We start from the raw sequence: 20629 nt of genomic DNA, 5'->3' as shown, positions 1-20629 counted from the left end.
ATTTTTTATCGCCAAAGTTATAACGAAGTTGTTGTTTTTTTGTTTTTTACATTTTTTATAAAACGCTTTCACCACGGTCACAATAGTGTCTCTCACACCGAAGGGAAAATAAATAACAGCCAGGCCGTTTATTTGTTTCAGTCACTTAAAAGACCAGGCGTTTATTTGGTACAGGCGTTTAATTCCTTCCTCTCAAAAACCTTTGACCTTGACAGACACTGAACCCCAAATTGCTCCTGATGAGTAGTTTGGCAACTTGCATGGCAATGTCCGCCATCAAAGTATGAATGTGTGTGTGTGAATGGGTGAATGTGACAAGTGGTGAGAAGTACTTTGAGCAGTATAGGCCGCCATTAACTGTTGGTTCCACATGAGACACAAACAGCAGTCTCCTGGATGAGAGTCCACCTTCTTCCTCATGCAGACTCTGTAACTTTTTAGTCCTCATTACCTTACTTTCATTTATTAAATCAACCTTTGTTTAAATCTCAAAATCTCAAAAAAGTCAGAGGGCAAGCCCTCATTTTCAATGATGTTGAGAGTACAAATAAAAAACAGAAACAAATGTGATAATGAACAGAAACAATGAACATAATCGCAGAGCGAAAAAACAGAATGGGCACATATAAATGATAACAGACAAAAAGCAATATGACAGAATACCAATAAAATGGAAAGAAGTGATTGAAAACGATGAGGAACTGCAAGCAAACGAACATGACAAAATATAAATAAAACAGGTGCACAAAAGATAAATGGCAGACAACCATACAGACAGCTTGTAGTTAAATAGTAGTTACATTCAAATGCAGAGTAGTTTGACATGTCTTAAACTGACCTATACGTATAACTGTATCAAATTTATATTTACAGTGAAAAATGTTCCAAGTGCAATGGAGCACTGAAACTAAAAGCAGTTTTCCCAAATTGAGTGTTTACCCAGGGAACTTGCAGCATTATACAATCACTAGAGTGTGTTTGATAGTAACTCTGTGACCAGTTGAATAAAGAGCTGATATATGGTGACATGATGCCCTTCAAGGCTTTAATAAGAGACAGAAACCAGTGGCTGTCACGTCTTACTATTAAAGGTGGCCATCCAGCTTTATCATATAGAATATATTGATGAGTGGAATAACAGTCACTATTAATGAATCTGAGGGCAGAGTGATAAACCCAGTCTGTTGGAGTAATAGTGGAGACAGAGGCATGACTATAGATAACTACACCATAACCGTTAAAAAGGCAGCCTTAGTGATCCATTTCCTTTACAACATGGGGAAAGTAGTTCTGTTTGTATATAAATAACACATTTTTTGTCTTGGCATGCTAACAAGTGTGTTAATATGAAATTTAAATGTGAGTGTCTGATCCATGCAGATAAGTATATCCAAATATTTGTAATCAGAAACCCTTTCAAGACTATGTCCTGGTAACATGCAGACCAATGTCTGTGATATCTCTGGCTCTTGAGAATTTCATGGATTTGATTTTCTTTGCATTGAGGACTAATTTCTGGTTAAACTTACACCTTTGCATACTACAGCTACTATAAGTGAGCTGGAGTAAGCTAAGTTACTCAACACTATGAGTGAAAGTAGCTCAAAGTTAGGGGCCTTGGAATATAAGAAGCCTCTAAAAAACTTTTCTATCAGCATCACTGTCATTTGGTCACACTCTGAGGCTGTTTCAGCTATCAGAGAAACACAGAATGGGCATAGCTCATTCAGTGTCTCTGGTGGATTTTTGAGGCTTTCAGGCTATTTGGCCCTTGGCCTGACCCTGAGAGCATGTTGTAAACAGACCAGTGTCTGCTGCTCGTCACTGCACATTTGCTGACATCCTGCAGAGGGAAGCTGGGAGGTCAGAGGAAGTTGCTGGCAGACAAATGGAAATGTTTCAAATGTTATGCACATATAGAGACGGAAGAGGGATAGAAGAAACTATATTATTGTCTATAATCCTCACACTAACATTTCCCCATGCACAAAAATGGGGGGAGTTTGTATTTTCAAGATGGCATTGTTGAGACTTGCAAAAACACATGGCTAAATAATGGTATAGTTCACAAGACATGAACTTCCTACATCCCAGGTGAACTCTTGGTAATAGATTACTGTTATTTTATGTTATGTATAATTACTGTTATGCAGCTGAATACATAATTAGTGATAGAACAGAAAGAAGCACAATGCTTTCTCTTCTCTCTCCCCACCAGTCTGATGGATCACTGATTGGATTCTGTCTCAGGGGCTCCCCTTGTTTGTTTGTATTCTCCCCCAGTCGTACTGCCAACTGATCTCCTTACTCAAAGTCCTTACTTGCCCCCTCCCCATCAATTCATATAACACTGATGCTTTAATCTAGTCTTTTCTCATCGCTCTCTTTTGCATATGCTAACATTCTGTAGTTTGTTTCGTTTAATTTGAGACCTGATATTTCTACACTGACAACGCACGCTTAAAATATAACATGTTTTTATAAACTTAAACTGATGTTTTGCTATGTGACCTGTCATCACACACATTCAAATTTAAAATTTGTAAATTCTATTGTGTTTGACTTCATCCCATTCCATGTGCTGATCTCACCTCAAATGGCCACTTCATTTTTGTCCCTCTTTTTGGCACTGTGCTAGTTTCTCTCCTCTTAAGTGCTACAGAAAGATAGTTGCCATAAAGCTAAGTGATGACATTTTGTTTCCTGGTGCTGAAGGAAAATCCATTTACTCCAAAGTATTGTTTCTGGTGAAAAGGGCTGAGGCACTGATCACATTCCAAGTGCTATAATGCACTAGGTGCTTGGATAGCGCGGGGATAGTATGGGGGAGAGAAGAAGGGATAGATTTACGAGAAAAGAAATAGGTGGAAATTATTTGGATATTATACATTTTACCATAAACATGGACTTTTATCAAATAAGTCAGGAATTCTTTTTCTAGAACCCTTCAATATTTTGTCAACATTTTTCTCCACTCTCATTGTTGACAAATGCACCATGGTTCCATTTTAATTGCATCGTCTTGAGTGTATGTTTTTCTTGTTGTTTTTGTTGATCGATATGTTTCATTAGGGAAATGACAGGTATCTGTGCTGAGTAATGAGGGTTTTTGTTTGTGCTGTTTTTTTTGCATTTAACACACTGGTGCTCATGAACATGCATACAACCTGTCAGCCCATCTTCCATCTTTCCGTATCTAACACTGGAGACCTATTTGGTGACAAGGTTTTAGTCGGACCATTCCAATCACCTCTCCTGCCTCCTGCTGTTAGACCTGCATGAATGTAGGAAAGCAACTGTGATCAGTATCACAACAAGGGGGAAAACTAAGGGTGAACCCGAACTCAGACACACACACACGGGAGGCAGGATAAAAGGAAACAAAAGTTGAGCTTTAATTTTACACAGCTGAACATCAAAACAAAAGAAACCAAAAGGGAGTCACCAGGACTAAACAAAGTAACAACAAAGGCAAAGTACAAAACAAAAATGCAAAATAAGAAATCAAACTCCAACACATACCAACGGGAGACAGAAGAGACACTGAAGGAAACACTATGGAAGAAGCTAGTGGAAACACAGGGTAAATACTGAGGGAGACAGACAATGACAATAATAAATAATAAAAATAATAACAAGGAGCTTATACATGGAGGGATATATATATATATATATATATATATATATATATATATATATATATATATATATATATATATATATATATATATATATATATATATAGACACACACACATTGAAAATACAGTAATTAATAGTAATTTACATGCATCATAATCATGAGAAGATTGTAACATGACATGGAAAATGAGACCTTCCCATCCCTCTCTGCTGTCTGTACAAGCCAGTGGATGATTTGTTGATTTGTTGATTCAGGTCAGTAATAGAGTAACTGTGTATTGGGTATTTTTGTAGGCTTACCCAGAAGTAAGCATTGCCCTGATTCCCGAGGCAAAAAGCAGATGGCATTTTTAAGTTGGATTAAGATTTTGTCTAAAAATATGATAAATCAATCAATAAATCCACCATTAATTTTACAGCGCCAATTCACAACAGAAGTTTTGTCATAACTTTTTCCAATAGGAGCAGGAGACCCAATTTACAGAGACCCAACATTTCCCCCATGAACAAGCACTTGGTAACATCGGCGAGAAAAAGCCAGCCAGCGACCCTCTGATCACTGACTCATGACTTGCTCTATGTCCTGAGCTAAAGTCGCCCCATTTCAATGTCCTTTACTGCTCAACAACATGCAAAAATAGAATAAGAATCAAAGACATAAGAAATATACACAAGAATGACTAAAGCTAAGAATTATTTGAGCTTGTGAAATGTAGTAAGTAGGGGATGGGGTTTTCCCCACGATCCATGTCCTAGGACAAGGACACAGTCAAATAAAATCACATGTGTTATTTCTTCACATTCTGTGTGTGTAGCAGGCAGCAGCAGCAGGGCCGGGCCAGGAGGCCTACTGTGACTACATACCTAATTAGCATTACATTGGACCTTTGTGTTCATTTAATGGGCCATTGTCTAACAGGTCTCCCAGCCCAGGTATACACAATGCTGACTGAAAAATAGGAATCTATGTGTTAAATGCCATATACCCACACCACAGCTTAGAGTTATATCACAAGGTACTCTTGATGTACGGCCATAGTTTACCTAAACATATTCCTCAGACTGTTTCACTAATAGGCTTATACCTATGCCATATTAACATAGCGTTAGACTTCCCAGATTCACCTCTTGTGGAGTCAATCAGCCGAAATACAGACAGTGCCACTCTGCCATTGCTGAGAACATTGTGGTCAAACGGGGTTAAATAATAGGGGTGTCACGATTCTCCAAATCCTCGATTACATTTTCGATTCTAAGGTCACGGTTCGATTCGATTCTCAATTTTTATATTTATTTTTTTAAAGCACAGGTTGCCATGCCATTTTTAGACTAGACCTTTAAGCAATATAATATCTGACCTCTGTTCACAATGTACCACACTACATTGTCAAATTTAAAACATTTATTAACAACATAATGTGACAATAACTTATATCTTCAGTCAGTTGGAAACTTAAACAAAATAACCTGCCATCTGGTTTCTGCAGACTTTGCAAACTGTGGCATTTTTTTTGACAACACAAACGTCTACATAACTCACTGAAAATCCAAAATACATCCACACCTGTGACTACAGTGAAAGAGGAGGGCGTTCAAGTTTTGTCTATGGGTCTCCTGCATCTGCAGTTGCCATTGTAAGAGTGGCGTAGCCCCTTTCAGGAATGGAGCGCTGCACGAGGTGTGTGAGTAAGGTGCGTAAGTGAGTGTGAGTGGGCAAGCCAGAGTGAGGGAGCGTCTGTACTTACAGACAGTGAATGAATGGGAGAGGAAGGAGAAGACAAAGGAGTAGCAGTAGTAGCGACAGTAATAAAGTGTGCAATATAGTTGCAGTTTGTCTGTCAATAAAGGCGACGGCTCCTCCAGATACAGCAAAGCTCCCTGGCATTGTTTCCCGACCAGCTTATCATGTGAAAGGGGGTTCACCCCAAAGGTAAACACAAACTGTGGCCCTGGAGGAAATCATCTCCCCTGTGCTTCCCGATCACGGTCCAGGAGCCGAACAGAAATGGTGTAACACCATGCTATCGTTTGGCTGGCTGTAGCTAATAGCTACTGGCTAGTAGCTAGTAGTTAAGTTAGAGGAGGTTGACTCGCAGCACTTCAACACGTGTGTTTTTTCCGCTTGGCAAGCCAACCGGACGTGACATGGGGGCGTGTCAGCATTGACGATTCCATTTTTAATTTGAAGTTCGAGATTGTGACTTAGTTTCGGTTTCAATTTAAAATCAAAATTGGGGGTCGAGTCAGGCCCCCCCCCAACTGTTCTTTTTGTCTGCTCTAAGGGCTATGCTCCTTGCTGAAGCACTGACCAAGTCTCTGAGCTGTTAATGAGGTTGGGCACAGTGACACACACAGAACACACAAACACACCTCCCTATCCCATCAACAACCCTGTTTGACTGCATATTAAAAAATAAAGGAGGAGGAGCACTGCTGCTTCTCTCTGTGTCTGCGCAGATCTCAGTCCGTGGATCAGGCATGATGGGTCATAAAATAATTCTGATCAAACTAGTGGGATAAGAGAGAAGAAATACATCCATAATGAGGAAAATATTAATGACATTACCTGCACTGATCTTCCAGCAGTAGAAACCATACGTGTATGTGTATGAAAAGGAACAGCTGATCAATGTAATTGATCATTTAAGACTCCTGACTCATATCCTTTGTAGAGTTTATAACTACAGCTTTGCTTATTAAATGTGTCACAATTGTTATAGTGCAAATGGTGTATGAATGGTGTGAACCTACCTGTGTAGGTGCATTTTAATGTCTTAATAATGTGCTCTTTAGAAACAGACTGTACCTTTGACTTCAGACCAGCTTTTTGTTGGTCTGTGACACTGTCGCTTTCTGCTGCCTCAAGACTTGAAGACCAACATGCCACGGGGCGCGCAGGTCTATTTGTGATATTCGGGTTTAGACTCAGGCGAATTCAAATGTTGCATTACAGTGGGGCTTATTGTTGGGTCACGGCTCTATATCAGGAGCAGTTCATGGACATGGGCTTAATTTTCAAGCAGACCTCTACTATAAAGTACTACAATATCACCCAGCACAAAGCTGTCTTATGTAGTACTGGACCAAATGTTCTACCAGGGACCCACGATTGTTTCAGTGTCTCTGTTTAATTTATCAATAAGTTGACCAATAGGGCAGGCTCCTGAAAACATGTCTTCAGCTGCTTCAAATATCTTTAACTACATGCTGTCTGTACAGTTACAGTTTTAGTGTGTGTGGTTGTTATGTTTCTTACAAAAACACTGACACACGGCTGGTATATCCCTGTGTGTGTTGGGCCTTGGGGAAGACCTCTAAGAACCCTGCTGAGTCTGGTTCCTGTCCCGCTGTCTCTCTGTGTGTGAGGAGGAAAGGTCCAGATTACTGGGGCTTGAATCCATCTGCTAAGATGAAGCAGCCAGAAGGAACATGTTGGTTTGTGTGTGTGTGTGTGTGTGTGTGTGTGTGTGTGTGTGTGTGTGTGTGTGTGTGTGTGTGTGTGTGTGTGTGTGTGTCTTGATGAACTGTTGAAAACTGTTTTCTTGAATTCACTGAAAACTAAATATGTTTTAATTGGTCTTCCTTTTATACTTATCAGTGAGTTCCTCCAGTTTTTTCCCAAGTGGCTTTAACTTCCATAGACCTCAGTCTGTTTTAAGTGGATAGCTTGTGTTTTTTGAAGTGGGGTCACATAAAGTACATATCTATAGCCTCTATTTGGAGAAGCAGAGAGCCGCTCCAGCCCAGACGCTCAACTTTGTACTGCAGTGAACGATGCCCAGATGCAAAGCGACTTTTAAGCACCTAAAACAAGGCTCACCCAAAAAAAAATCGAGTTCGAATGTACATTGTGTAGAGAAAATTCATGCCGCTTTACATCGCCGTTAGACCGCTGTGTCTTGAATATCTGTTTTAGCTAAGTAGTGACACATCTAGCCACTGTGATCATGTGCATTACTTAATGGGCAAGAGTAGCGCGGGTCATGCTGGGCAAGGTAGTGTGATCTAAAATAACATTGCTACAGCAGAAGCAACAGTATATCTGTTGACTGAGAATCTTTTATAAAGAATATATAAAAATATATATTTATATAATGCCTGTTACATAGTGACGCACATAAGCTATGGAAGTAGAGGCTCGATTGTAGACCAGGAGTTTCTGGCAGTGCAGGAGCAGTGTTTTCTGTGGGACAGAGTCAATCCCTTTGGGTGGACTTTAGGCTTTTCACTTTGCACACCTTTTACATGCACATAAACGCTTGATAACACAATAAAGGAGAGCTAAAATCCAAAAAAGCAGAACATGAAGAAGGAGAGGAGGGGATTTTTATAATGGAACAACCATCTACCCCTTTTTAACTTCTTTGGATGGAAGCTTGTCCAGTACTTCTGGCTCTTTAAGGGCTGAATGAAGGTTTTTACATACACTTTCGGGAGCCAGTCCAGACCTGCTGTGAATCGCTGTCTAATACATACATGATACAAACATAATTAATACATGTACTATTTCCATATAATTTCCCCAAAGACTAGATTAGTTACATATGGGGAATAGTTAATGGCAAATGAACTAAGTACCTTTAGCCTATTAAAACAAAAAGTAATTTAGGCTATTCATTACATATTTCACTTTAACTCACAAACAAAAAGTAATGTTCTGTATTTTTTCTTGGGATCCAACTCCTATTTCCACTAATGAATCAACCCACAAATTAGCAGCATGGATACCAAAGGTTACTTTGTTCAACAGACAAGGACTATAGAGTGTTGTAGTAATTACATATTTCTGTTGGCTAACCCTGAAGTTAGCATCACCTTGGTTCCCTCAACAAAAAGCCTATGGATTTCTAGAGAATAATCTGTCTGGCAAACCCCATTAAAGCCAAATAGGTGACCAATATGAGAAAATTAAGTTTACTGATGGATAAACAATATAACCTGTGGCTATTGATAACACTATGATAAAACATCATAACATTGGTCATGTGAGATTTGACTTTGACTTTATTGACGTTAGCCACTTCAACTTGCCCTACGTGTAGTGATAAATCGCCATTCTGTCGTCGCGTCCTTTTTCCTACCTGAGCAGCCAAAGAGACGGACTACTCAGTTACGTACTAGTAAAAGCCAAATAACCGATCCATTGCTCTCATCCAAAAGACCTGTGATGGTTACAGTTCTGCTGCCATTAGCCAAAGGGAAATTCTTGATCCCTGGATTCTTCAGCCCAGCTGCTTCTGTTGGAGCGGAGTACAGTTGGTCCTGGAGTGGCGAGCTAACCCAAGAACTGGATCTAAAGAGGATGTTTGAAACGTGGAACTAACAGTGGTAGGACAATCCCATTCAATTGCCCCATGTCCAACCGTAAGGATTCTCAATGCATTGGTAGGACAATCGTGTTCAATTGCCCCACGTTACAGTCATTGGATTCTCCAAGTCACTGGATACTACAATCTAAGATGAACTTATTGAAACACGAGTGATCTGTCACATGATGTTATTTATTTATTTTTTTTTAATTAAATATTTGCACCTTATTGTTAGGTATTCTCTCTCTGCATTGATTTGGATATTTGGTTTTCCTAAAAGTTACTAAGTGATTTGTTCTGGTCTATTTCAGGCCATAAAAGTTATTGTACCTTTTGGAGATCTTCATATTCAGGTTCATTCTCCAAAAGAATTTGGGTTGGTGCAGTGACAGCATACAGCAATACTGTATGCATTCTGAACATCCCATGTGTTTTGAAGTTGGGTTTTGAGTTCCATTTAGTGAACTGGTTGATACTAAATTTTGATTGAGTTATGTGTTAAATAGGGACCAAAAGAATCACCTGTTGGTTTTCTAGTGGCACTCTAATATAGAAGCTATAAAATAGTTGTAACAAAAGATAGTGCTAAATTAATGAGTGGTGCCTGAATAAAAAAACAAAAAAAACAAAAACATAATAAACCAAACTAACATTCAAATATCAGGGAACAAATAGATGTACCTACCCAACAGATGGATTCCTGGTTAGATCTGAAAGAAAGAAAAACAAGTGTGTCACAAGAGTGATTATTGTTTTGTTCTGGGTATCTGTAGTAATTTTTTTTTTTTTTTTACTTTCTTGTTGCACTTAAAGTACACACTTGACAGAAAGAGAGAAAGGAGATAATACATATTGTGTACTTATCTTTCAAACATAACTGCTGAGTCCGTGTGTCTTGTTTCACCATTGCTGTTTGTAACCCATTCCTCCCGAGCGACCTGGAGCTTCAGATATTCTGGCCCACAGTGAAATTGTCTACTCTTCTCTTACTAAACATAACACGATATCTAATGCTAGAGTGTTATTACATATTTGTGCTCAGTATCATAACTGGTGGTGCTGGTTGTTACATTAGGCTATAAAGAGACAACATCGCAGTCACATGACGTCACTACCACTAAGCATCCTACTACACAATTACTATACAGGTTTTCTATAAACTGATAAATGTACGAGTTGTAAAGTTACCTTTTTTTAAAACAAGAGCTTTATAATTAAACTGTGGGACATTTAGTTGTAAATAACTTTAGCCTGTGGTAACCACACACCTTATTTCAGGCATTCAACAGAAAACACATTCAACAAACTCACAGACTTTGAGACAAGCGAATCAGATGTGCAAAAATGCTAACAGAGTTTGGGGGTTTTGGACCAAAGTCTACACTACTCTATACAGTTTACTATGTCTGTGTGTCTGTGTGTGTGCGCATGTGTGTGTGTGTGTGTGTGTGTGTGTGTGTGTGTGTGTGTGTGTGTGTGTGTGTGTGTGTGTGTGTGTGTGTTTAATGTGTTGATGTTGAGAACCTCTTACATTTTGATTTTACATTGTAATGTTAGTTATTAAACCGTAATTCATTAAGGATTTCTGATAGGGGTGAGGTCTGATCATAAACATGTATCCAGACACAATGCTGATTTGTTTATAAATGTCTTTTTCATGTTAATATAACACCAGACAGGACATTTTTACATTTTGTTTTCCTAAATGCCATCACAATCCCTAAATTACTAGGAATAATCAGTGGGAAGTTTTCTGTTGCACAGATAATGCATTAGGCTGGGACGAGTTCTCAGCAGTAAGAGCAATAGCAATCATAGTAAAAGACACAAAAGATGATTCATTCTGAATGCCAGTTTACCCGCTCCTCCTCAACTGTTCAGGACTGCAGTAAAATGGCTGCTTGCTTCAGTGAGCAGCTAATGTGCAGAAAAACAGGTACGGCAGCAGCGACAGAGAGACGTATACATACATTATTCACAGGGTGTCAGACTCACTTTCCGTGAGCTTTCATAAAATTTACATCAAGACTTTTACTTAGATTAATCAGTCTTTGAGCAAATTACTGTCATGAAATGGTCAAAATGTTCATGTTCCAACCCATGACCACTCAATACTCATTACTGCATTAATATATTAGTAAGAGCACACCTGTGAAGTTTCCTGAATGCATCTTACATACAGATAGCCATAAAATTAAACACCTGGTAAAATACTCAAAACTGCTTCTGTTATAGATACTAGTTACAATACATTTTAATAAAGATATTGGGGAAATAGATTATCAGTTATGTACTGGCATTGGTGAGATTATATCTGATAAAACCAAATTTGAAGAAAGAAAATTTCTTCCACTGACCCATTCTGATACAGTAGCTAGCAACATACTCCTCTAAAGTTCACTTGCATTTTGTTCATTAGCACAGCAGAAAGAAGAAAAAGTGCAACATGGTGATGATGACTTGTATCCCTTTTCCACTGGTCAAAAATCCCACTTAAAACTACGATCAGGCTTAGATCCAATTCTGATTGTGTGCGATGGTGGAAAACATTGATTAAATCAAAAACTGCAGAATAATGCAAAGCACTTTTTTTTGCAAAGCATTGTTGATTTGAATTTAATCATTGGAAAACATTGTTAACACGGGAAAAAAATTACATTTCAAATTCTGAACAGAAGTTGTGGACCTGTGGGGGCGAGCTGTTTGCAAAGGTGCAGTAAGAGCCTGTTGTCTCCACCTCTCTGCCTCTGCACCTCTACTATTCCTTGCTGCAGTATTATTGAAGAAAATGCACAAATAAAGCTCAGCTATTCGTGATACATCACGTTGCCACTGAAATATCAAATCCAAATTCAGTTTGTAAAACTCTAAACTTGGTCATTATGCAAGTGTATGTAGTGTAGTATTTTGATCTTTGAGTAGACGTTCGCTCCCCCTCACTGCTTGTTTTTGACTATTTTATATACACAAAGTTAGTGTAAATTAGGAAATAAAAAACTATGTGGCATTTATTTTGCTAGGCGTCTGGATATTTCCTCAGAAAAAAAAAAAACGGATTAAGTGTTCATTTTAAGGCATATTTTTGTCTTATCAGAACTTTGACCACGTAAGATAAGGACCCGTTCTTTTTTCCAGCAAATAAAAGCAGTTAGATGTCGTCTGCTGGCTTATTTCGATCAGTTCTCAGAAAAAAAAAAACGGATTAAGTGTTCATTTTAAGGCATATTTTTGTCTTATCAGAACTTTGACCACGTAAGATAAGGACCCGTTCTTTTTTCCAGCAAATAAAAGCAGTTAGATGTCGTCTGCTGGCTTATTTCCGAATTCAAGAATTTAGGTGAGAAAGATCAATAAATATTATAAACCTTCAAAAGAGCCAAAAACTAGGACTGTACTCCACATGGTTCAACAACAGCTTTGAATTTACTCTGAGCTAGACTGCAACAGACATTTTAGGATAATCATACATACATTTCCAGGCATAAGAACTGGTTATACTTCAGTGTTAGTTCAGCTACTGTACTGCTTTCTTGTTATTCAAAGCCTGTCTTGTACCCCCCGCCAGTATGTGTGTTTGTTGCTGCTGTGTGTTAATTTACTTCACAGACATACTCTGAAGGTAGCAATAAACATGTGAAAAAGAATTGCCAAACTACATGATTAAACATTTGGTGCAACAAGTGTAGGATAAAATTAAATAAGGCAGTGTGTTTAGGCAAGTCATTTTTGGGCAGAAAATAGATTTTTTTTTTTTTTTTCATTTCTAATTGTGTGATTTTCTTTTGTACATATTGTAAGGGTGCTGTCCAAGGCTGTCTTAAAACACAAATTTCATGGCAACTGCATCACTACAACTGTTTGGCACATGAGAATTGAAGAACTTATCAATTAAGTATAAAACAACCATGATTCTACACCTGATACCAGTCCAGATTAGTTACCTTGAATCAAAAGACAAATGTGTTTCAGTTAAATGTCTAAACTTTACACACCACACACACACACACACACACACACACACACACACACACACACACACCCTTCTACATCAGTGTGGAGCTGGGGTGGAGCAGGTGAACAGATATAAGTTCCCTGGAATTACCATCACTGCGAACATATCTTTATCATCATACATCACCACAATGGTTAAAAAAGCACAGAAAAGTCTCTTCTTCCTATATAAACTTAAGGAGGCTAAATTCCAGAGCTAGATTCTGGTTCGATTCTGATTAGAGAGCATGCTGACTGGAAACATCACCAGCTGGCATGGTTTATCACAGCCCAGGACGGGAGGGCTCTACAGTGGGTGATTAAAACCACCAAAAACACCAACCCAGCCACAGTCTGTTCACTCTGCTGCTGTCTGACAGAGGATACAGAAGTATTTGCTGCCGCACCACCAGAGCAGCTTCTTTCCTCAGACTGTGGATTTTATAGATTCAATTAAATAGATAGTTGTGCTTTTCTCAATAAAGGATTCAAACTTAGTTTCATTTTCTGAAACCCTAATGTTGAAAAAAAAAAAAAGAAGAAAAAAGCAAGGAATAAATGTACCTTGTACTTCTATCATTTTAGCACCCAAGCATATATCTCCTCGGTCCGTCATTTGTGAGATTTAGTTACTATTAAATATTAATTTAGTTAAAATTTTAAGTTAACCAAACTCTCATTAAAGGTGACATATTATGCTCATTTGCAGATTCAAAGTCTTATTTTGGGTTACTAATAGAATAGGTTTACATACTGTAATGCTGAAATTACCCATCTCATTCTGTCCAGTCTTGCATGGCTGCATAGATGCCAGGCCCAAGTGTGTCCAGCCTGCAGGACATCACAGTCTATACTGTTGATCAGTGTCCAAGGAAGGATAAATAAAGGGGGAACAAGGCTTTTATTCAGGCTTTCATCCTCAGCCTCTTGGTAATTCTACCCGAGTCAGCAGTGCCAGGATCACTCTGTGGGCTGCTGCAGCTGGTGAGCTGATAGCCCCTCTGGATCGTACCTATTGTAACATGCAGTATATCCCCATTGTTTTGGGCTTTCTCGTGTGTCACACTGCAGGGGTTTAACTCGATCTGTGGTTGTCCTTTGTCCTTGAAGGAAGTATTGCGATTCAATATTTACTATGAGTGAATTGTCCTCCAATCCCATTCACTTTGGTTTAATCTCCTGAATTGTGTATTTATTCTGTCCCCCTTTGATTATCATCAGCTTGTCAATTACAATAGACAGTCTTTACTGTGCCTTCCGTCTGGTATGATGTGGCTCATATATCATATTCTATTTAATGCATTATATGTGAGTACTATAACATAATTGATTAGTAATTTGCTTCATCAGATGTATCATGTATGTGTATATGTATGTGAAATGTGTGTGTGTGTGTGTGTGTGTGTGTGTGTGTGTGTGTGTGTGTGTGTGTGTGTGTGTGTGTGTGTGTGTGTGAGAAAGATTGAGCTTTGCTGTAAAATGAAATGGCAAAAGCTGAAATATTGCTGTCAAGTGCTCCTCATGAACTATGAAATTCTATTCCCACAGTCTTACAGCTGACTTTACCGCCATCTGGTGTTTTTAGTCTGAAATATTCAGTATTCAAGGTTTGGTGCTATCGGCTGCCTCATTTGTATTTTGAAACATACCTGTTACACCTGATATCTGATACAATTAAAATTATAATCTTTAACTGGTCTGTCACTTTACAGTTCTGCTGGGTGTGCTGACAACATGTGCCCAGACAGAGATGAAGAAAGTTGTTGGAGACAATGCCACACTGCCCTGCCACCATCAATTTTGGGTGGGTGATGACCCTACACTGGACATTGAGTGGCTGCTACTCAAGCCAACCAACAGGCAAAGAGTGGTGAGTGTCTCTCCGTGCAAGAGGTTAAGGGCCCTGTATGCAGGCTGAAGTCCATGGCACAAGTGCATTTAAGGCACATCTAACACCCTTTTTCAAGTGAAATGTCACATAATATGGGTGCAAAGTAAGGCGCAAGGGGTTTTTATTAAGTCTCTTAGTCATAGGTGTGTTTTGGGCACAAAATGAATAAAAGAAGTCTGTATCATCTTCCATTACCTTTAAAAGCTTGGTGTGCCTGCGGCTGTTCAGTGTCTTTGTTGAAAGGACAGAGATGTGATCCTTTGCTGTCTCCCAGTCATTGGTCCACCAACAATTTTGTTTAACTGTACAGAAGCATGTGCACCAATATTTAACTGAGGAGGTAGAGAGCCGTTGCAGGTCTCTGTGTGTGTAGCACTGATGCGTTATCAAAATCTGGCTCAGAAAAATTATCATTGTAGTCAATAGATAGGATGCAAACATCTGACATCCAGTAGCAGAAACAAGAAGTGCCTCTCTCCATTAAGATAGACTGTTAGATGGCTTTAAGTTTTCTTGTTAAGAGGCATTACCTCAACCATATATAATCATACATTTGTATGTAAAACTAACATCATACAACCACACAAACAAAGACCCCACTCTGCCAGTTTTGGTAAATATTTATGAACGCTGAACTCAAGCTTTGTTTTTTTTTTCTGTCCCTTCTTGTATATGTAATGGAAGTGAACGGGTGGCAAATGTTGATTTCGCCAATGTTTAACCACAAAATTAAGCAGGTGTATGGCCTGCCCCATTGTCTCTGTTTTCTCTTGTCCTTTCTGAATTAAACTGAATTAAGCGTTACAGTGGGGCCAGATTTATCTGATGAATTTGAAATAGTTAACTGTTAACTGTAATAAGTGCCACTAGTCTAGTATTACTTATCATAATGATAAATGATATTTTTATGAATCTAAATGGAAGGACATTTTCAGCACAATGTGCAGATAATGGAGCTATATGGATCATGGAAAAAAGATGATGTATGTGTTCTGAAAAAATGATGTGGGCCATTCTAAAGATAAAACACTGACCATACAGCTGGGGGTCAAACATTTTTATAGCGATATATTTTTTACTGTATGTACTTCGCCAGGAAGAGAAAGATAGATGAATAGAGTCAGGTGTGGACAACCAATAAAATAATGTAGGTACCTGGGAAAGTGGCTTGAAAGATGCACATAGGATATGTATGCTGAAAAACCAGAAACAAAAATGTAAAAATGTCTATTGAGAGGTTAATGTGAATTCAACTGGGGAGACAGATAAGCATATATTAACAGATATACAGAAGAATGGATGTTTTGTTTATGTGGCAGCAGCCGAATTTCACCTATTTCACAAATGAAATAGGCAGAACACAAAACAGAGCCCTGAGACTTTGTTTTGTTTTTTAGTTCAACTCCACGCAATGCCCTGATGCTGTGGTGGTTGAAGTTTCAGACAGGATGGTTAAAAGATGACTAAATATAGAGATAATAATGGACATTTCATTTGGAAAAGGGAAAGTTAAAGAAGTAATAAAAACAAAAATATCAGAAAAAGTGGGATGAAGTACAAAAAACTGTTACAGTTAGAGTATTAGAGATAGAAGTATAGAAGAAAGGGGGTAGTTCTGTTCAAACTGAGATTTGAGAGATCACACTTGTTTAAATAAGATTTATATCATATTGGGAATAGTAAACACACTAGTATGCACTTATTGTAGTATAATGGAAAATGTCAAACACAACATAATGCACTGTGTCAAATACAATGAAGATAGGGTAAGGTTACAACTAGGGCTGCACTAAATTATCAGCCAACAAATATTTTTGTCCGAAAATAGCAAAAAAAACCCAATGCATTTGGTATTCAAATAAGTGACAAGGCAGAAGTTTTTGACTGAATGTGTATGACACCCTAATGTGCCAATGGCATCCATGACACGCCTACTCATTACAAAGAGAGCAGCAAATCAAACTGTGGGCTTTAGAAAATAGACATGAGTTGAATTTCTCATATTCACCACAAAAAGGGCCCAATGGCCCCAATGACCAGCAGCAAAGATGTCAGTTGTATGGCAGTATTTCATAGTTTGAAAAAAAGATTTAAACTCTGTTCAGCCGAACTTTTGAAAGGGGGTGTAAAGTGTGAACCCGCCTGTGTAGGAGCATATAATGTATCCTTCAAATAGCTGTAAAACAGACTGCACCTTTGACTTAAGGCTTTTGTTTGTTTATGTTTCTGTTGCTTTCTGCTGCCTCAAAACAGCAATCTGCCATCAGTGTGCCTGATCACACTTCACTCACGCCAACACACCCAGGGGTGCACAGGTGACAACTTAGTCAGTCGAAACTAGCAACCACACTTGCGCTGTGCACTGCTGTACATCGCTGAGCGCTGCTTTGTGCCAAGTGTAGGACAGAGCCCTGAATAAAAGTTTTGCATGCAGTTTAAATGGTCAAGTAAGCTGCAAATACCATTTTTGTTCATAGGTTAAAGTTCAATTGAAGCATCATAGCTCCAGATGTTTAAAGCTTAAAAAGGCATGAACTGAAGGCATCTGTTGATTAGTTTACTGGTGATTCAGGAAACTTTAAACTCTCTCTCAATTTAAGCACTTCTGTAGTTCTGAGATGCAGCAATTAATTATAAGACTCATAAGCATAAAGGTAATTGTCACTGAATAGGGCCATGTTTGTCATCATCCCGATCAATGCTGTGTACGTTCATAATCGGGAACAATATGGTAATGTTTACATTACCTTACATGTTTTGTCTGGCCTTCTGTACATATACAGTAGTATAATTGTTGGTTTTCATATAGAATTTCCATCTTGTTACACTTACTGTATGTATCGAACATTGTTTTGCATCACAAACTTACACCTTGACTTTACTATCATCACCAGGTGATCACCTACTTTGCTGGACGGGTGTTTGACCCAAATGAAGCAGAGCATGGCCGTGTCACCTTTGCTGGAGAGTACTTAAAAGGTGATGCCTCCCTGCTGATCAGTGACTTGTCTCTGACAGACTCAGGAGAGTACAGCTGCAAAGTCAAGACTGGTGCACAGTACCATTGGAGCACCATCAGCCTCATAGTGCTGGGTAAGTGCCAGACAGCACTTAAGTAAAAAAAAAAACCACACACACACACACACACACACACACACACACACACACACACACAGAAAGAGGACTCATGAGAACACTGTACAACTGTAGGTGTCATGAAACCCCAAAGCTCTAATTCAGGGTTCAGGTTATTTTTGTTTGTATTAAAATAGATAAAATAAGATAACTATGTAAATGTGAAGGTAGGTATGCATGTATATGGATAAAGAACACATCTTTTTTGTATCTCTACATATCAATAGTAAAGGCTCATTGATAATATGATATGCTGCAGTTTTCTAGAAAGGTCAGAGTGCAGAGCTTGTGCAGTATTAGATAAAAATGTATTAAATTCAGTAAGAAGCCCCTTCTCGATCAGCTTACTCTCATGGCTCGCACAATCTGTTGGTATTAAATCTGTAAATTATGCAAGCACATCTATAATGCATACATTTCCGTAAAAACACTGCTTTTCTATCCAATACATCACAGGCATAAACAAACCTCTGCAGATTGTAGTACAACTTTTTAAATTATTTATTGCTTCCTCTTCCAGTCTATTGAAGCCACTCCTTTTCCCACAGGCAGCTGGACCTTCACACATTTAACATCTAGTCAGTTCTGACAGCAATGCAATTCCACCCCCTGCTGCACTACAATGATTCTCTGGTCTTATATAACAATTGCTCACCAGTTTTCTCAAGATTTCCAGCATCACATTAGATGTCAAGTGTATTTGTGGCTCACTAGGTTTTACTGTCCTCTGTTTCTCGGGATACCAACGTTGTTGACTAAGGACCGGTGTCCACAGAGCTTTTTTTTCTGAATGCCAGCATCTTTTTTTCAGTTGTTTCTAATGGGGAGAGAGAATTTAGCTGGAAGTTACTGATGAACTCAGACCCCAGTCTCCTGTGTGAAAGTCTAAAAAGTTTTGCACGTTACAAGTTTCGCGAGAAGACATATGGGGAAAATGAGGGTTTTGACCAGTTTGTAACTGAGCTAAGGCTGCTAGTGAAAGACTGCAATTACCCCAATAGCAATGAGATGATTATAGACTGTATTGTCTTTGCCATAAACTCAGAAAGAGTGCTTGAAAAGCTACTTTGCCATGGTTCAGACCTCACGCTAGAGAAAGCTATTGACATTGCTCGTTCACAGCTATTGCAGCAACAAGTAAAAACAATGGTTAGCCATGTTAGCAACAGGGCTAGCCAGTCAGTCAGTCTGTACATGCAGTTAGCAGGAGGACAACTAAAATGGGAACAACCACACCATGGACGCAAAATGACCATGGGGACAGATGGTGACAGTGCCGTTAGGAGCAGAGAGTGTGGTGCATGTGCAGGGCCGCCTTGACCTAATGTTAGGGCCCGGGGCTGAGAGGTTTTGTAGGCCTTCCATCCCCTCGATTTATAGAGTCTCATTTTAAAAAGAATGTAATATCTAGGTAATCTACATCACAAAATACATTAGTTTCTTTTGAGACATACAACAGTGAGTTTTTCCCTCTTTGAGCCATAAAACACCATAATATTGTTATTAACATATCATAACATAACAAAACAAGTAGCACATGAGTACAGAAAAGAATACAACCTGGTTTATTACAATAAGTTTCAGGTTGTATTACCGCCTTTGGCGCACAGATCCCTCTTACAGGTATTACAGGTGATGATCCCTAAGCTGTATATTGACACTATAACAAAACTACATGGAAACAGAGCTAGAGAATAGGTATTTGCAGAAGTAGAGATGGGCAAAGTGAGGCACAAATTAATGTCCAAAGCTGACACAGGTGCCCAAGGTAATGTGATACCACTAGACACATTCTACGAAATGTTTTGATGTGTAATGCTAGGCCCACCTGATAGAGACATCTCAGGATATGGAGGACAGAGGCTCAAAGTTACAGGAGCTTGCAAGATAACATGCAGAAACATAAATGAAACAGCCATGTTAGTATTTGACATAGTATTTGTTAAATATGCTCGCCCTCTCTTGTGTCTGAGAGCATGTCTAGACCTAGTTAAACTGGTACACACAGTCGAAGTACAGCCAGGAACACACACAAGCATTGCAACAGAGTTTGCCGATGTGTTCAAGGGCATTGGACCATTTCCTGGAGAATGTGTCCTTCACCTCAAGCCTTGAGCTACACCAGTAGTGTGTCCGCCTTGTCGCACCCCATACGCTCTCCGCGGCAGGCTCAAGGATGAACTGGATGAAATGGAGAAAATGGACATTACCCAAAAAGTGACAGAGCCGACTGAGTGGGTAAACGCTTTAGTGGCAGTGGAAAAGCCTAAAACTGGAAGGCTTAGGGTGTGTCTTGACCCTCGCCCCCCCCAAACAAAGTCATACAGAGACCACACTATCCGCTTCCCACTCTAGATGACATCACACTGAGACTAGCTGGTGCACAACACTTCAGTGTGCTAGATGCCAGGTCCGACTACTGGGCAATCAAACTAAGTCATGAATCATCCATGCTAACCACCTTCAACACCATCTACGGTAGATACAGGTTCATGCGACTCCCTTTCGGAATCATTTCTGCACAGGATGAGTTTCAAAGAAGAGTGGATGAGGCTTACGAAGGGCTTCAGGGCGTCGTAACCATACCATCCTGGTATATGGCCGCACCAAGGAGGAGCACGATGCAAACCTGTGTGCCATGTTGGAGAGGAGTAGAGAGAGAG

At 39.1% G+C, this 20629-nt stretch overlaps 1 protein-coding gene across 1 annotated transcript in view; it reads left to right on the top strand.

Moving 5' to 3' along the window:
- The window catches only part of LOC119031964 (CXADR-like membrane protein), a 76137-nt gene that overhangs the window by 43453 nt on the left and 12055 nt on the right, over positions 1–20629 (top strand). The window contains exons 2-3 of the mRNA XM_037120820.1: positions 14653–14810; positions 17726–17924. Coding sequence (XP_036976715.1) covers positions 14653–14810; positions 17726–17924 — 357 coding nt within the window. The remainder of the gene's footprint in view (positions 1–14652; positions 14811–17725; positions 17925–20629) is intronic.

This window comes from Acanthopagrus latus, chromosome 13 (genome assembly GCF_904848185.1).
Source record: "Acanthopagrus latus isolate v.2019 chromosome 13, fAcaLat1.1, whole genome shotgun sequence".
Lineage (NCBI taxonomy): Eukaryota > Metazoa > Chordata > Actinopteri > Spariformes > Sparidae > Acanthopagrus > Acanthopagrus latus.
This window is presented reverse-complemented; position numbering and strand designations above follow the sequence as displayed.